Below are 25,362 nucleotides of genomic sequence, written 5' to 3' on the forward strand. Positions count from 1 at the left end.
AATGTAAAATGAAAAAAAAAGTATAAGATTCACACAAAATATTGTCAAATTGCGTGAACATAATTGCGCATTTAAACCTATTTCCCTTCTACAATAGCCTTTCATTGTAAAGCCACACCTATCGACAAGATTAAACTGTATATAATGAGGATTGTAAATTTGACTATACATAATATACAAAGATTGTATTAATGTCTTCTGTAGATATTTTTCTAAAGTCATATGCTGATAGAGAACATTTATTGAAATTTAATAAGTAATAATATTTAAAAGTACTACTATTGTATGTAATATATTTACATTATTTATTCCTACTTTTAATAAGTATTTAAATTTTAATGACTTTATATTAATTTAAGTTGCATAATTTATTCGTAAAAAATGTTTTCATGTCAAATATATAGTTAAATCTAAAATTATGATTGCACGGAAGTTATACATTTTTTTTAAAGAGTAATAAACGTTTAACAATGAAAACTTCAGAAATTTTTGTTAATTTTCCATTAACATATTAAAACAGAATAGTAAAATTTGTTTTAGCACTTTATCACGTTTACAAGAGTTGTTTTTACACCTAAGCGTTTTTGTTTATCACAACCATCTAAAAATTTATTTGATAACTATACTATTTAAATTATTATACCAGGATGATAATCTATGGTATACATATAAAAATTTCACAAATACAAAATTAGTCAAAACTTTATTTTATTAAAAGACACAAGTTTATAAGTAAAATAAATTTTCTGTTTTGGTTTATAATAAAATATTTGATTGGAGTAATGACTCAAAATTTTGTGAGCTATGACTACTAAAAAAAATTATGCTGTAACTCAAAATTGCTTTAATTGATTGCATTTTAAGTCTAAAATATTCTAAAAGACAGTATAAAAAAAAGCACTGAATAAATTAAAAAAAAAAACATGTAAATTTAACATTGTCTTAAAAAATAACCTCGAGTTTAAGATTAACGATTGGCCACTTCGGAGCTGAAATGAACGTGGGAAACCACACGCATTAGCTTTGATGTGCTCAGGCCGACGTTTGCATCAATCTGTAATCGATCATTGCGTAGTTTACAGTAGGCCACTACTTCTCCTTTGACATAAAGTCAACTGCCTACGAGTCAGTTTTTGTTTCCGCACAAAGCATCTATTAAGTCAATCGGACAGTTTACATTACTATATTATTGCTCACAACATTGAAAAGTTCTACAAAGCAACATGAAAACGTAAATATAAAAGTTAAAAAACAATGTAAAAATATACTTATGACGGGTAATAAGGTTTATTGAAAAATAATAATGACTTAACTTTTCTTTTCATTCGAAGTTAACTGGTTTTCCGATACTAAATACTAGTAAAATTGATAAATATATTGAATAATATTCAACACATTCCAATATAACTCAATGAAAGATTAAAAAAATATAATTAAGTATCTTTTTTTGTCCTCGTCTTTACATCTCAGACGACTTGTACGTCGTATGTAGACGGATAACAGCTAAACATCGATGGAAATACATGGAAAAATATAATAATGGAAACTGCATGGCGAATACCGTCAAAAGGAATGTGGCGTAGGCTAACGGACATATTGCAATTAAACCTTCATAACCGTTTCCAATTACATACACACTCAGATCTCGTTATTGGTCATCTTGTTGGTCCGTCAGAAACATTAAACTATTAAGGAGTATTATTTATACGCTGAATGCACTGGGCATGAGATATTTTTGCTGTTTGTAAACTTTTTTTGTACTCTTTACTTGTGTTGAGCACATAATGACATTAATAGCACTCATTGTTGTTACATCTCTTATAGAAAGGAAATGTCGCAGACGGAATCAGTTTGGTCCGTCCTTTTCCGCAGATTATGACCATAATCACGTCTTTGGAAATGATTCTGACTTCTTGCACTTCAACTTTCTTGGTAAACATTCATTTATATTACTATCATATGACGTGTTAATGTCAGCTAGTACGGAACTTATTCACATAGACGATTAACAGATACAAGGAAATATTAGATTTATTTTATTCAATATTTCAAAAGTTTTTTTATTTTTTCGATAACTTATAATTTATAAATTAGTTAACTTACTATTACAAGTGTAATTTTAAATATTTGCCTATTGTAGTAATTACAGCTTATCAAAATTTTCCATATATTTTTTTTAGTGAGTTTTTTTATGACTTTGATAATAAAATAACAATTTTAGCATTTGGTTTTAACTTTTTTATGCACGTCATCGATATTATACATTTTTGTGTTTACATTAGTTTTTGTATCATCCATGTGATGTTGAAATATTATGATTTTTAACAGACATATCAACAAATATTTATCTACAAACATTTACTTTTATTCATTTTATTAAATTGAAAACTATACCTCGTACTTCTTGTTTGATTTATAAAATTAAAATCGATATTAACTTTTGATAAAATAATTTCTCCAATAATATTTAGTTATGACGAATTAAATAAATATTCTATGCTAATATATCGTTAAGTATTCTTTATGTTAAAAAAATGCCTAAATTATCAATGAGGTTTTGTTTGTTTTAAAACGTTTTTTTTTAGTAATATGAATTTTTTCCAGTAATTATAGTGAATTGTGAATGTCCGATAATTGGTTTGTTAAATCCACAAGGTACATTTGAAATATTAAACATATTACAAATATACTTGAACTTAGTTTGTTATGTTGTATTGTTTGATAGCATAAAAAAGAAATTAGTCATGACTAATCCAAAATATACAGCTTAAGCTGCATATCTCAACTAATTAGTTAAAATATGCTTGAAGATGGTTTACGTTTTTTTAACAAACGCCGAAAAATTAAGTATTTTAAAGTTATAATTCCAATGAAATCATTATGGCAAGGTAAATTTGTATTCATACATTATTTGAAAACATTAATTTACCTACAATATGCTATAAAAACTATAAAAATATTTAAATACGTATATATATTTATAATGCTCAAGATACATGATTAAAACAAGTTCTTAAACTTTTGATATCGGTATGTATGGAATGCCAAAAAACAATTGTTAGTGATATTCTTCCTAATGGCAGTTGCTAGAAGTATGTATAAATAATTGTAAATAATCTGCCATAAATGGTAATGAAGCATTTAAGTAAAATAATTATGTAGTTGAACACAAAACGATTACGAAATTTATAATCAAGTGCTGATATTAAACATTAGAAGTAATCGTTCTATATTACTTGGTTTGGTACTTGTTTTTAAGCTATAATTATATAACTAATATATACTAAGAGTTTATAGTAATAATAGTTACCGTTAAGTACTATGCGGTGAGAAAATACGTCGCTTTTGAACCAAGATGCAAGCTGTGCAAAGATAATAACACTTAACACATTATTACAAAATAAGCATTTTAAAGCATTGATACCTCAGTTTTCAGCACTAATATTTATTTCCAATCGGTTACTTAAGCTGATAAATGGTCAAATGACTGCGATAAAAAAACATATCGCTCTCGTGTACGGTCGTTTGCCTAAACGGTTATTAATCATTAAAGACTATTCGATTAAAAACAAAACCTTACGATACTCTTTCGATAATGTAATGTCTCGGATATTTTTTTCATTTTCGTTCTTCGTTCATATTTGTGTATTCCATAAATAACGACTGTCACGTCTATTTATTATTAATATATAAAAAACACCGCAGCCGCCGCGGTCACTCTTTAACTAAACGACGACGTTAATTCGTTGGCGTCGGCGCTCTAAAGTATACAAATAAGAAAAATCGTGACCGTTCATTAATAATATGTCCGGAGCCCTTCAGGAAACTGTGATACGTCAAGAAGAAAAAATAATTAGAAATTTTTTTTCTTTAATATCATAATAATTTATTTAGTATGGTACGGGAGAACTGGTAACAGCTGTGTAGATGTTATTTAAGGAGACGCAGCTTAAGGTTGCCTGCAGGCAACCGAAAAAGTCCGAATATAATATTATTATGGTGTGTGAATGAAGAGGCAAAGGGAGACCGGCAATGATCATGTGGGTCGCGCGTATCATTAACATACAGATTACATTCTTTGCGGGTAAGTCGCAGGTTAAATACGACTATCCGGCACTAAAGGGTCATACGTATGCATACCGGTCACCCTCCCTACTCTCTAAGCCCAATGCTTTTAATCCTATCGCGATAATTGTTGTTGTTTTGCTCGGGTCGTTTCTACTATCTCCGGATTAGTACAGGATTTTGCGAACAAGTGATAAGCGCCGGCATTGTGGTCATGTTATGCATGTAATAAGGACGAAATCGAATTTACCGTAAAGGTATTTTCTGCAATATTGCAATTCTGTCTTTAATGCGTACTTTGTGCACACAATGATCTACTTTTTATTCGGCTGAATCAGCAGAGTTCTTATAGGTCAAATCCTTATCTTATATTAGATCAAACAGAGTTCCGCGAAGAGTTTTACATTCATTTGGTTTTCAGATTTATAGGGTTTAATAGTGTTTATGCTCTTTTTAACTGAATTATATTGGCATCTAAAAAGTAAATGTTCTTTTACATAACTAATTTTTGAACTTGTTCAAAATTATGAGGTAATGTAAACTTCAAAACAATCTGGTGAAATTATATGTTTTGTTTAAAATGTTTAAGTAGTAACGTTCTTGGATACATTGCCTAATTTCATATCCGTCGTCTTTTATTACACGCTAAATTATGCGCGTAAACATTGACGGCTGTCTTAGAACAATAAACTATTAAAAAATGACCAAACAAAGTATAGTCAAAAAAGATATGTATTTTTCGAGTTGTATTTCTACAATAGTTAAAATATTTAATTGTTACCAACTGAACCCAATAAACGATGGTATGCACAATAAATCACCGTTATATTGCCAATAAAATAAATATAATAGTTAGAAAACAGTTTTAATGTGACATCGAAATAAATTTAAAACACTTAAATGACTTTTTAAACATAAAAGTAAGAATAAAAATAAGAAATTTAATTTAAAATCGTGTGAACATTTTTAATTAATGAACGTATTCAGTAGTTATAAACATCACAATGTGTACAAATATTGATACTTGAAAATATTAATACTAAGGTCTTTATAATTTCAGCTCTTTTCAAATTTCCCTTTCATCAATAATAAAATATTTTATATAAAAAATCATTCGAGTTTAAACCAAAGTAATATTAAATTTTCAATTGATAAATGTTTAAATCTTAATTCAATATAATTTTTATTCAATTTTTGAATACAAAAAAAAAATTTAGTTATCATAATAAAGAAGCATAATTTTAACGTTCAAGAATTATCATTATTCTCTACTTAAGCTTTTCAGGTAATATTATAATCGAGCAGTGCAAGTATCGGAAAAAACAATTTGCAGTATGTCCGCTGGTTTGACAAGTCGCCTCTTGACCCTCCGCAGACGGCAAATTTTATGTTCCATCGGTAATCATAAAACGGCCTCCGCCTCTTATAATGACCAAGACCAAGTCTTTGAAACGGCAGTGGCGGTATACATATATAAGATAAACATATATTTATAAAAATTTCAACTCGCACACATACGCAAAGAGAGAGACACAACAATTGAGTAACGGTGGTGAGTAACGACCCCCGCGCTCTAATGCGTGTGGCCACGGCAGCTCAAGAGACACGCACTGTCTACGAACAATAATTCCATTTGACATTTATCGTTATCTGTAGGGGAAATCCAATTTCTAATTTTAATGCTGTAGCCCAAGTAATGCATCCTACAAAGTTTACATGCGTAAGTAAGCATAAGTAATGTTCAAATAAATTTTGTAATGAAATTATTATTTTGTGCGTTACTCAACCATGCAAAATCACTGACATGAATGTTATAAAAAATTATTATTTTTTTTTTTTCGCATAGAACCACAGGAGAACTTGAATAAACTAAAGCAATTCATGTAGGATTCAAACTGCTCCTTCGTTAGATTGTAAAGTAGAGTAAATAAATTATACATTAAATAATCGATTTTTTCAGCAAAAAGTTGGCAACCCTACAATACAATTTAATTCCGTTAAATTATTTATGTAAAAACTTCATTTAAGTAAAATTGTTACAAACTAAAAGAAACATACAACATTTCCTCGAAATCGTGTTGAAATAGTTTTATAGAATGGTAATTATTTCAAAACACGTATAAAATATTCCAACCAGAACTATTTGGTCCTGTGTTATCACTTTTTAAACTAATAAAGCAACAAGTAACAGTAGTATATTTATATACAAATGAATGTACTTGTACGTATGACATGTAAACAATAAAATATATTTTTTATTAGGTTTGCAGTTATAACATTAAAAGCGATGTGGACAAATTCAGGCTTTTAAATTACCCTCGACAATTGTTGTAAGTCATAGTTAACCCGTAAGACAATTAATGATTATTGAAGTTTGAATACTTAATCGATAAATTAACATACTTTTGTTATTTTTTGGAAATTTCTTCTATGGCTCCCATCATAAACATTCATTATAAATGTAAACAAGTTAATCGCATAGATTGAATATACCGTAAATTTAATAAAATTATTTTATACTTGGAGTAAAACTGTAATTAAATTACTTACAGTCAAACTATGTCGCAAAGGGTTAGATTGATTGATTTATACGGAGTTTCTCGATGAGAACTCGGGATAACACACTAGTAGGTTCTTTGAGAAAATGCCGCATGGATTAGTGACGGCATCGAGTAGATAACTCGGTTAGGAACGTCGTAGAGAGTAGATTTGAAAAAAGATATGAGATAAGAAAACGTTTTCGAAATGAAAAACGGGTAGTTGTACGACGCCAGTCGGACTACAGTAGCGGTAAGATAATTGTTATTACAAGTGCGCGTGTCGGACCGACTAACGTATCCGGAAAATCTTACACGCATAATGCGAGCGAACCGTAGTGGCGGTTGTTATAGAGAAAATAAATTGGAATATTGTAGTCGTCCAATAAAAAGGTGACCTCAAGTTGATGGGATCAAACAATAGCGTTATTGATGTATGTGTGAACGTTTGTAGTCGTATGGACGCTTAAGACATTTCATTCGAAGGACATAGTAGAGACTCGAATTGTGCATTGAATTCCAGGATATATACGTGCAAAAAACTGAACGTTGACAAACGGCTTTCTCTTCATCGGGTTAGTTTTCAAAAATGATCTTTTGTCCGCAGTTTTTAGTACGTTCTATAGTTATATCGTTTTATTAGGTCTAGGACTCGTACAAATTATAACGCTTACATATAACCTATTCACTTAGTTTTAACTGTTTTTGTATAACAAACCGAACAATAATTGAAGAGACTTCATCACTTGTAATTTGTATCGTGTTGTAGATAAAATATGTGAATCGTTCTCGTTTTTCTTTTAAATAAAATACATGTGACTTGGCGCCTACTTTGCTGAAGCATTATGCCGCAGTGACGAGAACGGTATGGATTGTGTGTGCGTGCACTCAAGGGCGAGAAGCGTAGGAGATGACCACAAGAAATTCATTCTTCTTGGCGTGGGTAAATGTTCGTTACAATAACGAAAATGCGGTTTCATTGTTGGATTAGAAAAGCTGTGGATGGAAAAGTATACGTAATGCAGTAACGCATACAATACAAAACTAAAGCGTTGGAATAATTGTATTATACCACTTGTTACTTGAAGTACGACATTAAACGCAATACGACGACATTTTTTCGACACATTCGAGTGGCCGCCTAAGATGTCATTGTGTCTTAGTCAATTATTAATTCCAGATGCAATTATTATTTTTATCGTTGTTTTTCCAGTTATTGTTATGCTAAATTTGTTTTTATTTTCTTACGAAAACGCCAACGAGAGTTATCATCATACTAATCGATATCAAATATTCCTAATAGATTGCCAAAAACTTTGAAAAAAAAAAATGCCCAATGAACGTATCGTTTACCAGTTGTTTAAAACTTTTCGTTTATTTAATCGAATAAAGTATTATTCTTGTAAGTCGCTTCTTTGTAGAAAAATCAATGGTAGGTAGATGTCCATTGTTTAGAGCTGAAGATCCCTATTTGTTTAGTACTAAAAGAATTTTTCCTTGGCATTGTTCTCCACAAACAGCCTGGCATATATGTATACAATTATTATTATTATAAGTTAAAACTTTTTTTCCAACGTGTCGCCTCCATTTTTATTTGTCCCGAGACTTTATGCATTTGATTTATCATGCGGCATTCATTATTATACAGTCACGACCTCAAGAGACATTGGTCGTCAAAACAATGGTGAGGTTTAGTTATGAAACGATCGAAATTATTTCCCCTTATTACCCTGAGATTTAGCAAACATCAGAGTACGAACGCGAATTGTTTTAGAAACATTGCCCTATCAAGTGGGTACCATTTGTTGCTTGTCTTTAGAACTCGTAGAATGAAGTTTTTAATTTTTTTAACAATGTCTGGGTTTGTCTCATTTGCCTAAGTACATATATTTCAAAGATTCGAGTATGCACGCGCATGTATGTACGATAAAGTTCGAAGATGTTGTGTTATTGTAGCACTGTACTAAAAAAACTAAACAGTTTATAGATGTTTATTTAGTGCATTATGAACGCATTTCAAAACTTTTCTATGTCACATTATACAATAGAGTAAACACTTAACGATCCGTGCTCTTAAGTTGCTTCAATTGTTTCATAATGAACAAAATTTAACCACATCAGGTATTTTGTTTTCTTATGTAATATTTTGTAGAATACGAAATATTCTTCGAATTCCACGTTTGGTAACATAGTAGTACGTTTCTTTCAATGCTACAAACTAAAATTCTATTTGTGTTGGTTTTCATTTAAAGTCCACTTTAACCACGAGGATTACAGAATGTTCCACCGATAAAAAAATCACCGTGTCTGTATTCATCGATGTGCACAATAATTAAATCTAATGAATACAACCTACTGTGTTATTAGGACTACTGCACTCTACTTGTAACAACGATTTTAACGAGTAATCTATCATTGGGCTGGTACCTACGGAGAGTGCGGCGTTATGTGTAACGCGATGGCGTATACCGTTTAAACTCATATAATGTGTATATAAGTAATAAGTATAACGGTCGTTTGACGAGCAGTAGCGTTTTGAAAAGCCATCAGAGATGCATACGACGACCAAGTATAATTTTTCGTAGTAATACACTAAGAGTGTGTGGGTCGGTCGAATCGATTACTGATCGGTTTGTCTGACTGGATCGATCTATGATGTAATATCTAATGATAAAATAATAATAAAGCGAGTCGCTCCGATGGCACGTAATCGGTTTTATTTAGAAATCAAATACGTACGCACACAGTCGGAATAGTATTAGGTAAAAAGTATAATTTACATTATGCGCATACGCATTTAATCGGTTCGGCGGGTAGACAACTGGTTTTGGGATATGCGCCCGCCATAATACGAGGCTTTTTCGGAGTGCATCGCCCCCGGAAAACCAACAACTCGATCCGCGTTCAATTCTGCCATGTAAATTCACTATAGGCGTCATTAAGTTGGACGCAGCTCGTAAAAGGTCAAAAGAAACAACAATTAGCAAATGTTTTAAATAATTTTCTATTAACACGCATTGAAACCAAGTGTTAGTTCATCTATTTTCATTAGAACCAATAAAGATTCGTTAATATAACGGGCTCCGGTTTAATTGTTTAAAGCGTTTACTAAATAAACGTGCAATTAACTAAGATACATCAAAGTTAGTATTTTGAAGTTATTCATTTAAACGAATATTGGAAATTCAAAATTTCTAACATTTCAAATCCATATAAAAGTTCATCGGTGTGTTAATTGTATTGGCTAATTAAAACTACATTCCCCATAAATACTTAGTCTAAACTATGCAGTCGACGTTTTACTTAAGTTTTAACTGTAGGAGACTGTCCACGAATTTATAATTTAATTCACTCACTACGGTGTGGTTATTTCTAATAATTTTTTTATCGCCGTGTAAATTCATTTCATGAAAATAAATAATAATCTTAAGTTGATTTCTATTTTATTAAAAATAGTATCTTACATTTTTTAAATTCTAGCTTATGCTGGTAAAAAGGATCTAGAAAAAATCTTGTCTATTGATTTTATAAATAAAAATTATATTATCTGACAGAAACACACCAATCATGATGATCGTTATTTTATTATTATTTTTAACTCTCAAATCATAAACAATATTATAACCTAAACTTTTTTTTAAACTAGTTTGACTTATATTTTATTTATGTATAATATTAAATGTAATATCGTCGTAATGAATTCAAAATTTGCCCATTAAACGTATGGATAGAAATACCTACATTTGATTTTATCGTTGTATAATAATATTAAATAATAAATTACTCAGTAGGCTTTTTTTTCATTTTGATGAGGGTTACCTGCACGGTATGGAATATTTTATTTCCATAAAAATTCGAACAGAGCACATCGTTTCGGGGTAGAAAAAACCATGCATTTAGAAACCATATAAAACTGTTCAGGGGCGCGGTATACACGGTAAATACCCAAACGGTTCTTTTGTCTACCGCGGCAAAGTTTTCCGACAAAAACGTCTCCAATCTACCCAATAACCATAAATACCGTACGCTATGTAATTTACGTCGTAGTAAATAACCATATTGTTATTATGCAAACGTATTTGTACCCCATCCACTTAAGTGAGCAAAATTAATACTTAAAAACAGAAATTTAATCGATCAAATGAATCTCTCTATGGCGGTCATTGTTGAACCGACTACCTGCGCCTAGATGATCCTAGCAGTGTTTGCAATGGGTTAGATTAGATGCTTAAAGAGCCATTAAATCTCCTAATGGGTTAATCGAAAAGGGACAACAGATGCTTGATGAGCGTATAGTTTTTAGCGTTTAATCTCTTGTTTTTTTTTTTATATATATATATATCCAGATGCACACTCTTTCTAATTTTCTGCTTGCCAAACACATTGCAATATGTCTAATCATCATATTTTGCGATCAATCAAAAAAATGATAGGTACAAGACAACAATAATAAAATTTTAAGCTTGATGCTTTTTTTTATAATTTTGAAAAATAAAAATTCATTTATATAGAGCTTAATTATACAAAAATTATCTAAAGAATTTATAATTTATTAAGTCTATATTTAATCACATTTTCAATCTTTTTATTCTTAAACAATATATATATTTTTTTTTAAAAAAAGCCTTCGGTAAATGAAAGAATTACTCGTCATAAATTAATTATGATTAAATATGAAAAATTAATGTTTTATATTTTTGGGGTTTTTTTTTATTACGTCTATGTACTGATTTATTAGCTATTAATATACTCTTTAGCACCATATCTTATAACTCAAGGGGTGTAGACTTTACATTTATTAATGGCAATATATATATATATATATTTAACTAGTTTATAAAATAAGAAATAATAAAAATAGTTATATCCGTGCTATTCCCTCGGTCTATATTTTATGAGAACGTACTTTTTGTCAAAATGAGAATAATTTTAAAATAACGTATCGAAAGTTCTACAAATGTTATTATGCACAATTAATTGCAGGTTACATTTACATATTGGTACAAAACCAATAGAAATTGATTGTTGGTCGAGTAAAACCACAGTCGGTTTACCCATTTATACACTAACAAAGACACTATCGTCTCTAATCTGTAGGTACAGCTATAGTATTTATTATATTTTAAATTCTATTATATAATGTAATATAATAAACACCATCTGCCAGTATATTTCAATATTTTTCACGTTCTTCATATTAAAAGATCTCAGTACTTGAAAAAAATTCTGGAACACTTTTGTTTATAATAAGTTGCAGTACATGCAATTTACAGAGACTGTGTTTTTACCCAAAATCATTATAGTCTTACCATTTCACTAGGTTTTTGATTTTTGACCTCGCACAACATAACCAGCTCATTTATAGTGTTTACTTATTGTTGTAGTAGCGTAAAAATACATTTTTTTAATAGATTTCAATAACAATTTTTTTGTTAGAATACAACTGAGTCTTACTTCAGTTGAGAAAGTTCTTATAAGCATTAGGTTTTTCTAGTGTTAATAACAAAAAACAGTGTGTTTGATGAACTATTTGATTTATATAAATGTGCAATGATGTCTTATATTTTATCAAATAAAAAAACAATTTTTACTCAAAAGTAATTCATTTTATGAACGGGACGAAATATTTCGTCGACTTATTGTTGCGTGCAAATATTGAATCGATTAGAATCAAATTGAATAAACTTAAAAGCCAAATAAGAACGGTAACCTCTTTTACATTAGCATAGAAATGTTAAAGTGATTTCATGTTTGCATTTATACGTTTTTTTCTTTTCCATACAATCAAGAATAAAATCTACTTATTTTTTTTACCTTTCCTGTTGTGGTACCTTTGAGCCGTGATTATGTGGAATCTCACTGTCAGTAATACATGAGGTCACACATTTTGCCACAACATGAGATTATACAGTTTACATCAATCAGTATAAGACAAATTTACAATATATAGTCGTATAAAATTTCATGCGCAAACGTGTGTGTATACCGGTAAAGACACAGGTGGATGGTTCACGCAGTGCAAAATTATAGATAAATAAACACATTCACATAGCCAAAGAGCGCATTAAGTACTGCGTATGAATAATTAGCACGTACATCGATTCCCGTCCTTTAGGAACAACTTCGTGTTTTTGAATTAACTAACATTTCTCAACAATACGCACACTTCCTGTTACTACTCGTACGCCACTGTTTGTTTAGGTCCTAGTGTTTTCTTTAAAATGTTATTGCAACAGCTGCCGTTCTAAATATTTGTTATTTTTTAATCCTCTCGACAACGTTTAGGCTGGATAATCGTAAAAATACCTGAGCATAAGTGGAATATCTAGATTTCGACGACGTACCACGTACTGAATTTTTAATGGCATCAGGGTAGCCCAATTTATACATCTCGAATTATCTGTGCCTACTATTACTTTAAGTTACACACATTTTGCCATCAATTTATTATATTCTCTTACCCTTTTTATTTAATGCTTCTAAAGATTTGGAGTAGAATTAAACAAGTGTTACATAAAATGAAATAGAGAAGTTAATACTTCAAGACTTATGTTTTTGACCTAATTATGAAAGAAAGTCTATTAATATGAATGTAGGTTATGAATGCAATGCTTTCAGCAGGTGCTAGAAAAACAACAATCTGGTATTTAAAATTATGAGCTTTATTAATAATTATATTATACCTTAGATTATAATCAAAGTAGATTTTAATATCGTTAAAATATAGTAACTATACACAAAATGAAATCTTGACCAAACGCCACCTATTTATATGTGTAAACATATAAGTTATATTTGTATAATATATTTTGTGGATACTTTCCGAACTCATGTTTTACTAACACGGGTTGTGATATTTGACTCAATCATTCTATCAAGTTTAATACGTACTACAAATCATTAGTTATTATTTAAAGCTGTCTGATAAAATTTTACATTTATTACAATTCTACGATGTATGCTACATCTGTAACTATTTCATGATACCTAAAAAAAAAAAAAAGGCCATAACTACTCGAATATTTTCAATTTAACTGTGTTAATCAAACTTCCGGTACTCATCGATCAATGTTAAGTTTTATGAGCTTATTCAGTGTATCAATACGGAAACTATATTTTTTTCCACGGCATTATCGATGCCATAGTCGAGAGTTAAGCGTTCAAAACTGATTAATGAAACGTAAAAATGTCGCAATAATTAACCCTTAGTGTGTCAGGGTAAAACGATATTTTTCGACGGTTGGGTATTTTTTTTTGTACAGTCCTATTTGTTCTGTGACGTATGTTATGTGTCCGTTATTTCCATTTGTGCGATGCTGCTCACAGTATACAGTTTTGTATCACGTTAACATGATATGGATACTACAAATTGTAAATTATAAAAACCATAAATAATACTGAACAGTAACTTATCTTATTTTAATGACCGTGTTATTAGTCTTAGAAAATTTGAATAAAAAATTGTACGAAATTTTAATTCAAATTTTTGTTATACATTCTACGCGGTCATTTCGGTGATAAAAATCAAATTCTAATGCAAAAGTATTGAAATTTTTAGTTTATTTCGAAGAAAATTTAATAAAGAAAACAGAATAAAAAAATAATTGTATTATAATTAATAAGTCAAATAAAAATTAATCATAGCATAAACAAAATAGTTTTAACACATAAAATAATCGAATTTTTTTTCATTTAAAATAAATATAACTCTTAAACCAAGTCTAACACAGGTTTGCTCAAATATCTTCAATGATAATTACCAATAAAATAGCACTTTTTAGAAGTATTTTTCTAATGAGATGTGTGAAATAAATACTTAAACCAACGGAAAATTTCAGCTAACTCTTATTGGAATCAAAACGTTGCTGATACTATGTCTATTTACAATGAATGAGTAGTAATATAGTCACCAAAAAACTATTTGAGCAGTACGTAGAACTTAAGAGAAATTTAGAAATTTAAAACTGGAACTCTATTGTTACAATATGCAAATTTGCCGTGTGATTATCCCGTTAAGCGACGCAATTGACAAAAACCATGTTGGCGTTCTTTATTTTTTTTATGAGCGATCCCAACTGTGGTCGTCCAATCTGATAATATTATTATATGACAGTAATGGCAATAGACACGCAGCAGAGCACAAAATGTATTGTCTAAGCACGTTTTTCAGGGTCATAGAATGCGGTCACTTGCATAAAATAATCGATGGGGTGGTAGTAGTGATCCCGATTTCATATAGGCTGTCGATTTCTCGGTAGATACTATTGTTTCTACAATATAACAATAATAGTTAATCTATAACTTTATCATACTTATGCTTCTCTTAAATTCAACTCAAGCAGCCGCATGGTTAACGTTCGTTGGAGAGTAGTTTGCATTTTGCTTGAAAATATAATTCAGATAACGCAATCGGAACTCTAGACGTTGTAACAAATCAATCTAAGTTTTTCAATTTTATCACCAATATTCGCTGTATTGGCTCCAATTCAAGAGGTTTCCCCGTTTATGGATTGCCTGGAGTACAATAATAAAAGCTGTTTGGTCCATTTGGTAGGATAATATTGCATAAAAAACTTTAAAACTATCGAATTTCAAACGTTCGAACTTTCATCAGAATCTTTGATTTCTTTTCGAATTTCCAATGAAAAAGTTCTTCATAATAACACACTTATGAAGTTTCACATAACTTTTTTCATTTCAAACGAAATACAAATAAAACTTAAAATTCACACAGCCCTAAGGCTGCTGTTTTGAAAATATGAATATTTTTTACTTGTGCTAAATTGCAAGCATTCGTAGTTAATTAAATAAGTTAACATTTATAAATTACTTTTTAACTTATAACTTATAAGAATAAGTTATATTGATAAGAATAAATTTATACTCAAGTTAAAAAACATGTATGTGTTTAAAAATAATAGCCTCTATTTCTCATTTTTTGTATACTTGATTTTCATCAGCTAGGACAAGTTATGTTAATTATTGTCATTTATAATCGACATCTTTATTTAATTTTACTATTTAAAATTTGTAATTAAATAAAATCAATAGTATTATTAGATCAAATAAAAAGAAAAATGGTATGAAAAGATTGACACCAAATTTATTGTGAATTTATGTATTACTATATTTATTAACTATATCATCTTGTTAGTTCAATTTTAAATTTCTAGAATTATGGCCATTCAATATTTGTCCAATAAAATTTGTAATAACAATGAGTAATTATTACACCTAATTGTTAAATTTATGCAAAACTCAGAGCGTTTAATTTAAAAGTTGTGATTTTCATTTATTTCAGTACATACAAAATGTCTGTTAATAGATTTTATAACGTTTCTTAATTATATTATTACAGAAAAAACTAATAATAATTTATTATGAAAACTGAAAATTTAACTATAAAGATTTATATTATTATAAAAAGAAATATTTTTATTCAAACAATAAAAATTTTTATAAGTATACTTATTGTAAAACTCTTTTTGTTACAAATGGTTTCATAAGTAATTTCTAAAAACAATTAACAAAATGTTATATCTCAATTTACATCGTTGTTTTAAATATTATTAGATTTAACAGTATATATATATATATATATAATATTTTCTTGAAATAAAGTTTTTGAGTTTTTTTATGAATTATTATTTACTAAATTTAATTGATTTTTAAAAGGTTTATGACGTTGAAATAATTTCATTAATTTTAATTTAACAACAGATGTTACCTAATGAAATTATTTTTTTATACTTATTTTCAAATTATTTAATGACAGTAACAAAATAATCCATAGATGTTATATATTTATATTCACACACTGTAGAAAACATCAAATAAAAATGGGATTATTTAAAATTAAACTTCATTTTTTAACTTATTTGGACTACATTTACATTATTGTAAAAAGATCCTGAATGGGTCATCATTGGTTACTTCCAAATTTATCTGTTTATTTTCAGAAAACTTGATCAAACAAAGTTGGAGATAAAGTTTACTTCGAATAAAAGGTAATCATTTATCCAGTTTTATGTTTATCAGTTAACAAACGCTTTAGAGTTATATTTAGATGTAACCAAATTGATATTTGATTTTAAAATTCAGACCGTTTACGTTAAGTATAGAGGTCTTTTCATTGATTCCATGTACACTAAAGTATTTTTTTTGTGTTGGTTATTATTTAAACAACAAATAAAACATTAAAAAACCATAGATGTTCAAAATCAATAAGAAGCTATTCAATGATTTTTGACTCAAATGTTTTTTAAAATTTTTTTGATATATTTGTTATTTTGCGACTATTTACCAAATAAAGGATTATTCTCGTATATTTTATTAATTTTCATAGATATTCAATATTCATCATTTTAAATCGTTCTTATGTTTGTTTAAATACTTTTAAAGAGATTATTTGATTCTATTTCTATTTAAAGAATAAATTCTTTTGTAATAATCTATAGAAGAATATTCTTAAAATTATTCCCGTTATCAAAAAAGTTCTTTGATTATATACATATCTATATGACATGATTATTTTAAATAAAAATTTTTACTAGTTTAAATTTTAATAACTGCTTTGTTATAAATATTTAAATACTTAAATATAAGTTAAAATAAATAATAATCTGCTTGACTTTTATTTAATTCGAGGTTATAATGTTATTTCCAACAAAAACACTTTGATAGGATTTTGAAAAAGTAATTGAGTATTTTTTTTTTTTTAATAGATAATGTTAAAAACTTATTAGGTAAGAAAAATGTTTTGGGTAAAGTTTGTTCTACTTTCATTTGATTTTCAAAAAGAACTTTTAAATTATATAATCTTATTTACTTTAGTACTATTATCAAAGTTTTAGGTTTATTATCAACCCCTATCTTTACTTGATTATTATTTGTATAATCCAATGCTAATGACCTTACTTTAAGATACAAAATATCACGCAATATATAAACTACTGCAACTACTCAGTTTTCTAGTGATTATCTTTCTCTTTATATTTGTCTGTCTCCTTTGAGGAGAACAGTAAAATACAAACCCGCCCGATAAACGACTTCATTGTACCGATATGCGTGCGAAACAGGGCCCGGGGGTTTATCGCCGTTTCGCATCTGATCGGTGTCCTCAGTTGCTGTGCATACAATAGCGATGGCATCGAAAAGAGTATGAGCAACATCAGTCGGTCTCCCCACAATTCTCGGCTTTTGTCATCGAGGTTTAATTTCCGAATTCACCACACTTGCACGCAACGCTGATGAGGGGAAAACCGCCATAAATTACAAGACAAACTGTTGGATGATTACTGGACCGAATTTTTAATAATATCATATTTTTATCCCGCTCTTTATCACCACGTGTCTCTCCGTAATCATTATTATGGTATTAAAGTCCACCGCGTACTCATTATTTATAATAACACAATATGCATGCTAAACATGGTTGTACAAAACACGCACACTTAATACCCAGAAGTCATTGCTCATTTGCCAAAGTGGCTAACTTGAGGCCGCCTCGCTATTTCTTGGGTTTAATTGACTGATTTTTGATAGGCCAGTGAATTGAACACACACATAGGCGATCCAAGTGGTGATTAATAGCATAGCAAAAGCCTCAAGGGTAACCTTTTTACCTCACGAAAACCACAAGATTAAGTAAATTGGACTTTAGATGAGTTATTTACTTTATCTATGTAAACCAACTCTGATTTCTCAAAATTATCCCTCGTTTTATTTTTACTTTTAAAAAATTAATATTCTACCATAAGATTATATATAAGAGAATATACTTGAAATTTAAAAAACAATAAGGACATACAAATGTTTATATTTATATCTTAAGTCTAATAGTTATCAATAAAGTTTAATAATTATACTGTATGACAAGATTTGTAATAGTTTTACATAAAAAAAAAAAAGATCATAAATAGAGCCATAATAAGAGACAATGATTTTTATGAACGCTAAACATGATTATACGTAAAACAAAAATGTATACATTAACATGTAGGTTCTAAAATAAGACTTAAATGTGATAGTAGTTATTGTATTTCGTTATTCAGCTAAACTATACGTCCCCTGTCTGAAAGGTAAAAATGATTTTCACGCCTCTCATAACAAGTTTCTTTGTTGCGGCTATTATCAAAAAAGTGTTTATTATATTATTTGCTAGACATCTCTCCTTCGAACGCCCTACGCTGATTCTGGTCTCAGGGTAGCTGTTTTAGTGACACACCCAGCGCAAACATTGAGAAAAACACCGTAGTTCCAATTTCATTAGTACCCCTCCCACATCCACACATTGTCATTTTGGAGGGGTGTGTTTATCCGCAAAGGTCTAGTGGTAAGAACGTGTTGTTTTTCAAGGAAAAGAAAAAACCACACGATATTTTAGATAAAAAACTTATCGAGTCTTTTATGTGGTTTCAGTCTTTGATCTTTCGGGAACCTTATCGGTTTCTATTTCTTGAAGATCTTTTGGTACGCGCTCCCTTCGTACCCTATCGCGATCGCGTTGTCCCGTTTTGAAGCATATCATTACAAGACATCTAATGTTTTTGTTGTCCTTTTGAAATTTAAATGATATATATATATATATATATATAGATATTATTTTTTTATTCCACATGATTTTGCCGCAGCTATGATTCTTATACGTTTATGTCATCTGCTCGATTTTGGATCAAAAAATCGTCTCCTTTTATGTCGTACGTTTAGTGCCGTCGTTTTGTCCGGGACCTCGTGGTTTCCGCTTTACTAACATACCACAATACATCATCTGCTTCTAAAATTCTTTTTAACCCCTCACACTCCGCTAACGCAACTTAAGCACATATTGTATGGTGTATTTTTTCCATATAGAATCTACACTAAACCATATAATATACGCATAATGCAGTCCCTCTCACGATTTGTCTACCACAGTGAATTTCATTTTTATGCATTTACAGAGTATTAATAAATTTACAACAGTATTTCATTTACTATTCTCTCGTTTATTGAACTCTTTAGATAGATATATTAAAAATATGCAATGTAAAAATTACTGAAATGATTATTTCTGCTTTATAACCGCATTAAAAAAAACGGGTTAACAAATATATCTGTTTAATAACTTCATTGTCCATAAAAATTGATAAAAGAAATGCAGAAGACTACCCAAATTAAATAGGATGCAATAAACAAGTATCACAATATTTAATCGTAGATTTAATAGCTACGTTAGTCAACTGTCTTCTACCCTTACAATATAAATGATTTCAGACAACTTAAACCGATTTAAAATATTGCTTTAGAATCTTTTTAAATTGGTTAGCAATTATTTCGGGTACCATAATTAACGACTTTATGTCATGTAACCAAGCGTTAATGAATTTTAAAGGATTGAATTCGTTTATATAATTAGCTAAAAAAGTTAATAGCAAAGCCTTTTTATTTTATATATCTATTTTGAAAATTACTTAATTAATAAAAATAGTTATTAAAATTGTTTACGATTTAATGAGTTAATGTAGAAAATGTTACATTTTAGTTCTGATATATTTTGTAAACGTCAACATAACATTTTATCATGAACTAATAATTGCTTGTAAGTGTTGAAAAGTATATTTGGATATAGTACTTTAAGTGTCTAATGCTATTAACATAGCCGTTAAACCTTAGAGCTCCTTGTATAAAATGGTACGTATAAGTGTATATACTAAAATAATTAAGGTGTTTTATTATATCATAAAGTTATATATAAGCTGTAAGAAGTATTATTCTTTCATCATTAAATTGTAATATTATGAACAAATTTTGAATTACTTTTACTTAAAAATACAGATTTTTTACTATTTATAATGTAAATAAGTGAAAAAACTTTTGTGCGATGAAAAATTTACTTATCTTTTAATTCCAAAAATTATTTTTAGTTTATCAATAATTAAAGGAAGATGGCTTAATATATTAGAGACTTTTTTAATGGGATAACTCATAGTACTATATAAAAAATTAACTTATGTCTTTTAAAATAAAATATATGCACAAAAATAAATTTATTTAAAAAAAGTTATTCAATGTACTAATAAAATTATACAAAACGAATATATCCACAAACAAAATATAAAATTATGAATTTTTTATCCTTTGAAAATATAATTTTTTAAATATTACACTTTTTTTAGGTAGCTATAAAATAGTTATGGTATTTTAAAATATAAAACATAATATTACTGTTAAAACTACATCATATAATATTTTTTATGAAAATTAATTCATATCATATTGGGACAACTTTAATAGCGAGTGAGTAATAAAGTATAACTCGTTTGTATATTAAGTATATACTAAGATAGCTACTGAATGAAATTCTATTTTATGTCTTTATAAGTCGGTTTATTTATTCAGTTCATATATTATTTACTGTGTAGAGTAAAAACTGGTCCAATGAAACAATTTGGTGTCACATTTTTCAATATTTTGATTATTAATAATAGTTACGGTCGACGTCAAATAATTAGTACACAAGTGAAAACAAACATGAACTCTGTAAAACTTGAACCATTTAGATAAAATAATTACGTTCTACTCACGAGAAAAATAAGCTGTCTCGATCCCCAGAGTGATAATTTAATTTATGTATTCCATTTAACACCAATTGACATTCATAAAAAGGGACGATTAAAAGTCGTCGTAAACATTACGAACGATCAACTCAGCTCAACATCCCTTCGCAAATTATACTCCTCCCCATCTTTTCAGCTTCACTGGTTTTCTATGATAATATTCGGCTGGTATGTGACTGTTGGCGATAGGAAAGAATGTTTGTTGGACCGAAGAACGCCCATTTTTATACGCTTGAAAAAAATACTATCACAGAACGGTTATCTGTACAATTTCTGTTGTGGTAAAGCATACGTCCTTCGTTGCAAATGTGTCATCCGTTTAGACGAGCGAATTGCAAAAAAAATCTTTTACCATTGTATGTGTCCACCGGTTCACGATGACTATAGCTGAGGGACAAACAATGATTCATCTAATGGGTCTCTGGAGATGAATAGCATGAGATGGCACTGGTATATTTTGTATTATTGACGACAATGTCCATAACAATTTACGATGTGATGAACACTGCCATCCGTTGTAATATTAGCGTTATTGTTATAAATATACACTGGTATTAAAAATAATCAATGGTCGAGTAACACATTTACAGTAAATGATCTAGATTTTAAAGTAGAAAAAATAATCAGTGTTTTTTTGATCAACTGATCAGCAAATTTCGCCAATCAGTGAATATGAATGATAACTGAAAAAATTAAACTACAATAAATTATGAATCAAGGATCGATACTCAAGTAGATGACAAAGTCTCATGTGAAAAATGTGATAAACAAATAACATAATTAAAACCTATAAAAAATTGTTGAGTATTAACAAGACCTGACACATTTAATTTATTATGTGCTTGGATACACCTACGTTTTATTCCTGTTTATCCTTTGAGATCACACCTATTCTATTTTTGAGGATTTGAGTAGGTTTTTCTTGAAACAAACGATACGACCTACTATATAATGTGTATACAAACCAATCAAAAGTAGAAATAAACGAATTAGGTAAGTGGTAATATAAGTTTGTCTTGTGATAAACTGCCACTCTAAATGTTCTGTACTTAAAAGCCCACATTTTCTTTAAAATACAGCTTTCAACTGACACAATCTTATAGTTTTATATATACCTTTATGCTCACTTTTTACTTATGGTTGGTTTAACCAAACATCCATTTTATGAACTTTCCATCCATAAAGAATTCACATTGCAATACTTATCGTGTAACACGTGTTTTTCTAAATAAAAATGTGAATTGGGTTACTTGCGACTGATAAATGGAATTTTGAGCTTACGTTTACCCTAGAGAATAAAACTAAATTAACTTTTCAATATCGAAAACGAAAATAAAAATGCTGAAGTATTATTCTTAGATTCGTTGAATTAAAATGTTTTTATTTGGGAAATTGTTTTTACTCCTTACGATTTGAATTATTACATGCATTCGTCTATTTATGAACAATAATATTGTCTTCCAAACCAACAAACACAATGAATTAATATTCAGACCGTTTCTGCATAATTTTGTGATTCTGAAAAACAAAGACACTTGCTGTTATAAATGTAATATCATTTGTATAAAGAGTATATCCTAGAAGTAATCTTACACTATCGAAATCAGTATGCATTTTACTTAGTATAGTGTAACTATTACAGCTCCAACCAGCAATATTTCATTAATAAGTAATTAATATATATATATATATATATAAATATAGAAAATTAAAATTTTTAGCTATTTTTTATACTAAAATAGTAAAATATAAATTTCATTTATATGTATATTTTTTGAAATAACTGTCGAAATTGTTATTGTAAGGTATAACGATATGCATACGTTTAAAAACAACCCAAAATAATCTGTCAATTGTTGAATCAATACAATACCATGACACTGAAGTAGAAACTAAAAATTTACATAATATAACAATAAATTTTATGCATAATATATTTTATTATTCCATTCAAAATAAAACATATTTCTTATTTGTAATGAAAGCAGGTTCATAATTTTTCGATTATTTGTCGTACCTAGTACCTATAAAGTCTATAAAATAACCTGTGATTGTGATATGACAATGTATTATATTTGTGTATTCATTTACTTACAGTATTTTTTACGAGGGTTACTACTTGCTTTTGTGCAAATCAATCATACTGTAAGTATATATTTAAACATATGTATAAATAAACATTGCTAAAATTTTGGGCGTATTAAGTAGGAACGCCTCCTCTTGAAACTGTCGAATATTAAACAGAAAAAAAGAAGGTAGGAACTTTTTTATTCTTAGTATTCTCTGTGGGACTCTGTAAAATATAAATAATACTGTGTTTAACATATAAATATATATATAATGAATTTTGTTATATTATATCTAACATTTTTTATATTACTCTGAAATAGTTGCTAAAATACTTATTGAAATAATATTTATTTAATGTCAGTTAATTAGCTAATGGGGCCTAAGTAGATCTGTCCATGACGATGTTTAGTAATTCAATTTCCGGTCAAAAATATGTTCTAATAGTACTATAATATATAAACTGGAATGATGAGACTGCTTTTATTTAAAGCTTCCACTAATTACCAATTAAAGCGTCTAGTGTATATTGCGTCAAAGTAATCTAACGAGTTGAATATCATATATCTGACTTAAAGTCCATTAATACAAAATTAAGGTATTCAATTGTTGTATATATTTATGTAGTATAATTCGTGTTATTTTTGGACTAATAAGCTGTAAACAATTTTTATCAATATTGCCAAGACTAGAAGTTAAACATCAAAACTATAACTATGTACAGATTTCAAAATATACATTTTTTAAACACACTGTTATTGGTAATTTTTAGAAGTACCTAATCGAATACTTCAGATCATATTACTCTTAAGATAAAATGCAAAAATCAAACAGAATAATTAACTAATCGGCACGTGTATACTTTAATTTGAATATTATATAATTTGTTGTCTTGGGTTGGACATTTTTCCCACTTCAAAAACCGGACTCGCTCACAATTATTTTTACTTGTCACACTACTGTTTGCGTTTCAGAAGCGGATTGTCGAGGTTAACATTTTTTCTTTCTTTTTAGCATTTTGTCACGCCGCCACTACCAATTTTCTCGCCCGCCAAAGCTCCGCGTCCAGTTCACTACAAATGCAGAAAGACTATGTGCGACCAATAGAATGCTGTTTGATAGCATCCGGTTTTTGCAATGTGCTATCGAAGTCATGGAAGTTACGGCCGATACGCGGTGCTGCATAAAACATCAATCAAGAGACGGGAATTTTATTGCCGCCACCAGTGTCTTATGTATGTTAAACGAATTTCCACAATACTCTCGCTCGCTTGGGTAAGTATGTACAGACAATAATAGTAACAGTTATAACTATATGGTCCAACAAAGGCCGCAACCAAGTGTCGGCGGCGGACACTTTACTGTTTTATATATGGTCTTCATGATCTGACTACTGATAGAAACGATGCATGTATGTACTTTTACAGGATTAGTATTTTTTTTTTTTTATTACAATATCCAAGTTCTACGAGGCTAACGTGTTGAAATTGCGGTTGGTTTTCACATTATTGCTATAGTTTTTTCCATTACATTTTTAGTTCTATTGCGACCGCTTAAGATTACTCTGCGGTGGTCCGCAAAATTCGTTTCGGTAGCTAATATGATCTTAAAAAAGAAAAGAAATAATAGAGCCTAGGAAAAAATTGTCCTTTTTCCCCGATAAATATTATGGACGCTAATGATAGTGCGGAAACAACGACGGGGGTTGGGTTTTTGAATAAACGGAATGAAAGAAAACCGTCCCCGGAAATGTATTGCCACCCGCTAGGTGTAAAAAATAATATAAATAGTATTCACTAAAAAAAGCAAAGACCGTCATTAACGACTCACATAGGAAATAGTATTGGACAAGAAACACTTGAACGATACGTTCTGGTCCCTTCTACTTCCATGTCATTATTACGCCATTGTATTGCATCACACAGTACACATAATATAAAAGCGAGTAGCAGTCCCAATTCAAATACAACAGAATTGACATCAATTTTTTGTACTCATCACATTGAAAATAAAAAAACCAACATGTGTAACATGTGAGGCCATTAAATGAAGGGCACTTTAATAAATGCCAGTAAAAAACTAACCCAAATCAAATG

The 25,362-nt window shown here is 29.1% G+C and overlaps 2 protein-coding genes across 2 annotated transcripts in view; one reads left to right on the forward strand and one right to left on the reverse strand.

Annotated features, from left to right (window-relative positions):
- Positions 1-25,362, reverse strand: part of LOC126900197 (uncharacterized) — a 359,021-nt gene that overhangs the window by 44,759 nt on the left and 288,900 nt on the right. The window lies entirely within an intron of this gene.
- LOC126900198 (uncharacterized) overlaps positions 1-25,362 on the forward strand; it is a 66,607-nt gene that overhangs the window by 32,363 nt on the left and 8,882 nt on the right. The window contains exon 2 of the mRNA XM_050675715.1: positions 24,281-24,541. Within this exon, the coding sequence (XP_050531672.1) occupies positions 24,404-24,541 (138 nt within the window). The 5' untranslated portion in view covers positions 24,281-24,403. The remainder of the gene's footprint in view (positions 1-24,280; positions 24,542-25,362) is intronic.

This window comes from Daktulosphaira vitifoliae, unplaced genomic scaffold (genome assembly GCF_025091365.1).
Source record: "Daktulosphaira vitifoliae isolate Bord-2020 unplaced genomic scaffold, ASM2509136v1 Scaffold_3, whole genome shotgun sequence".
Taxonomy (NCBI): Eukaryota; Metazoa; Arthropoda; class Insecta; order Hemiptera; family Phylloxeridae; genus Daktulosphaira; species Daktulosphaira vitifoliae.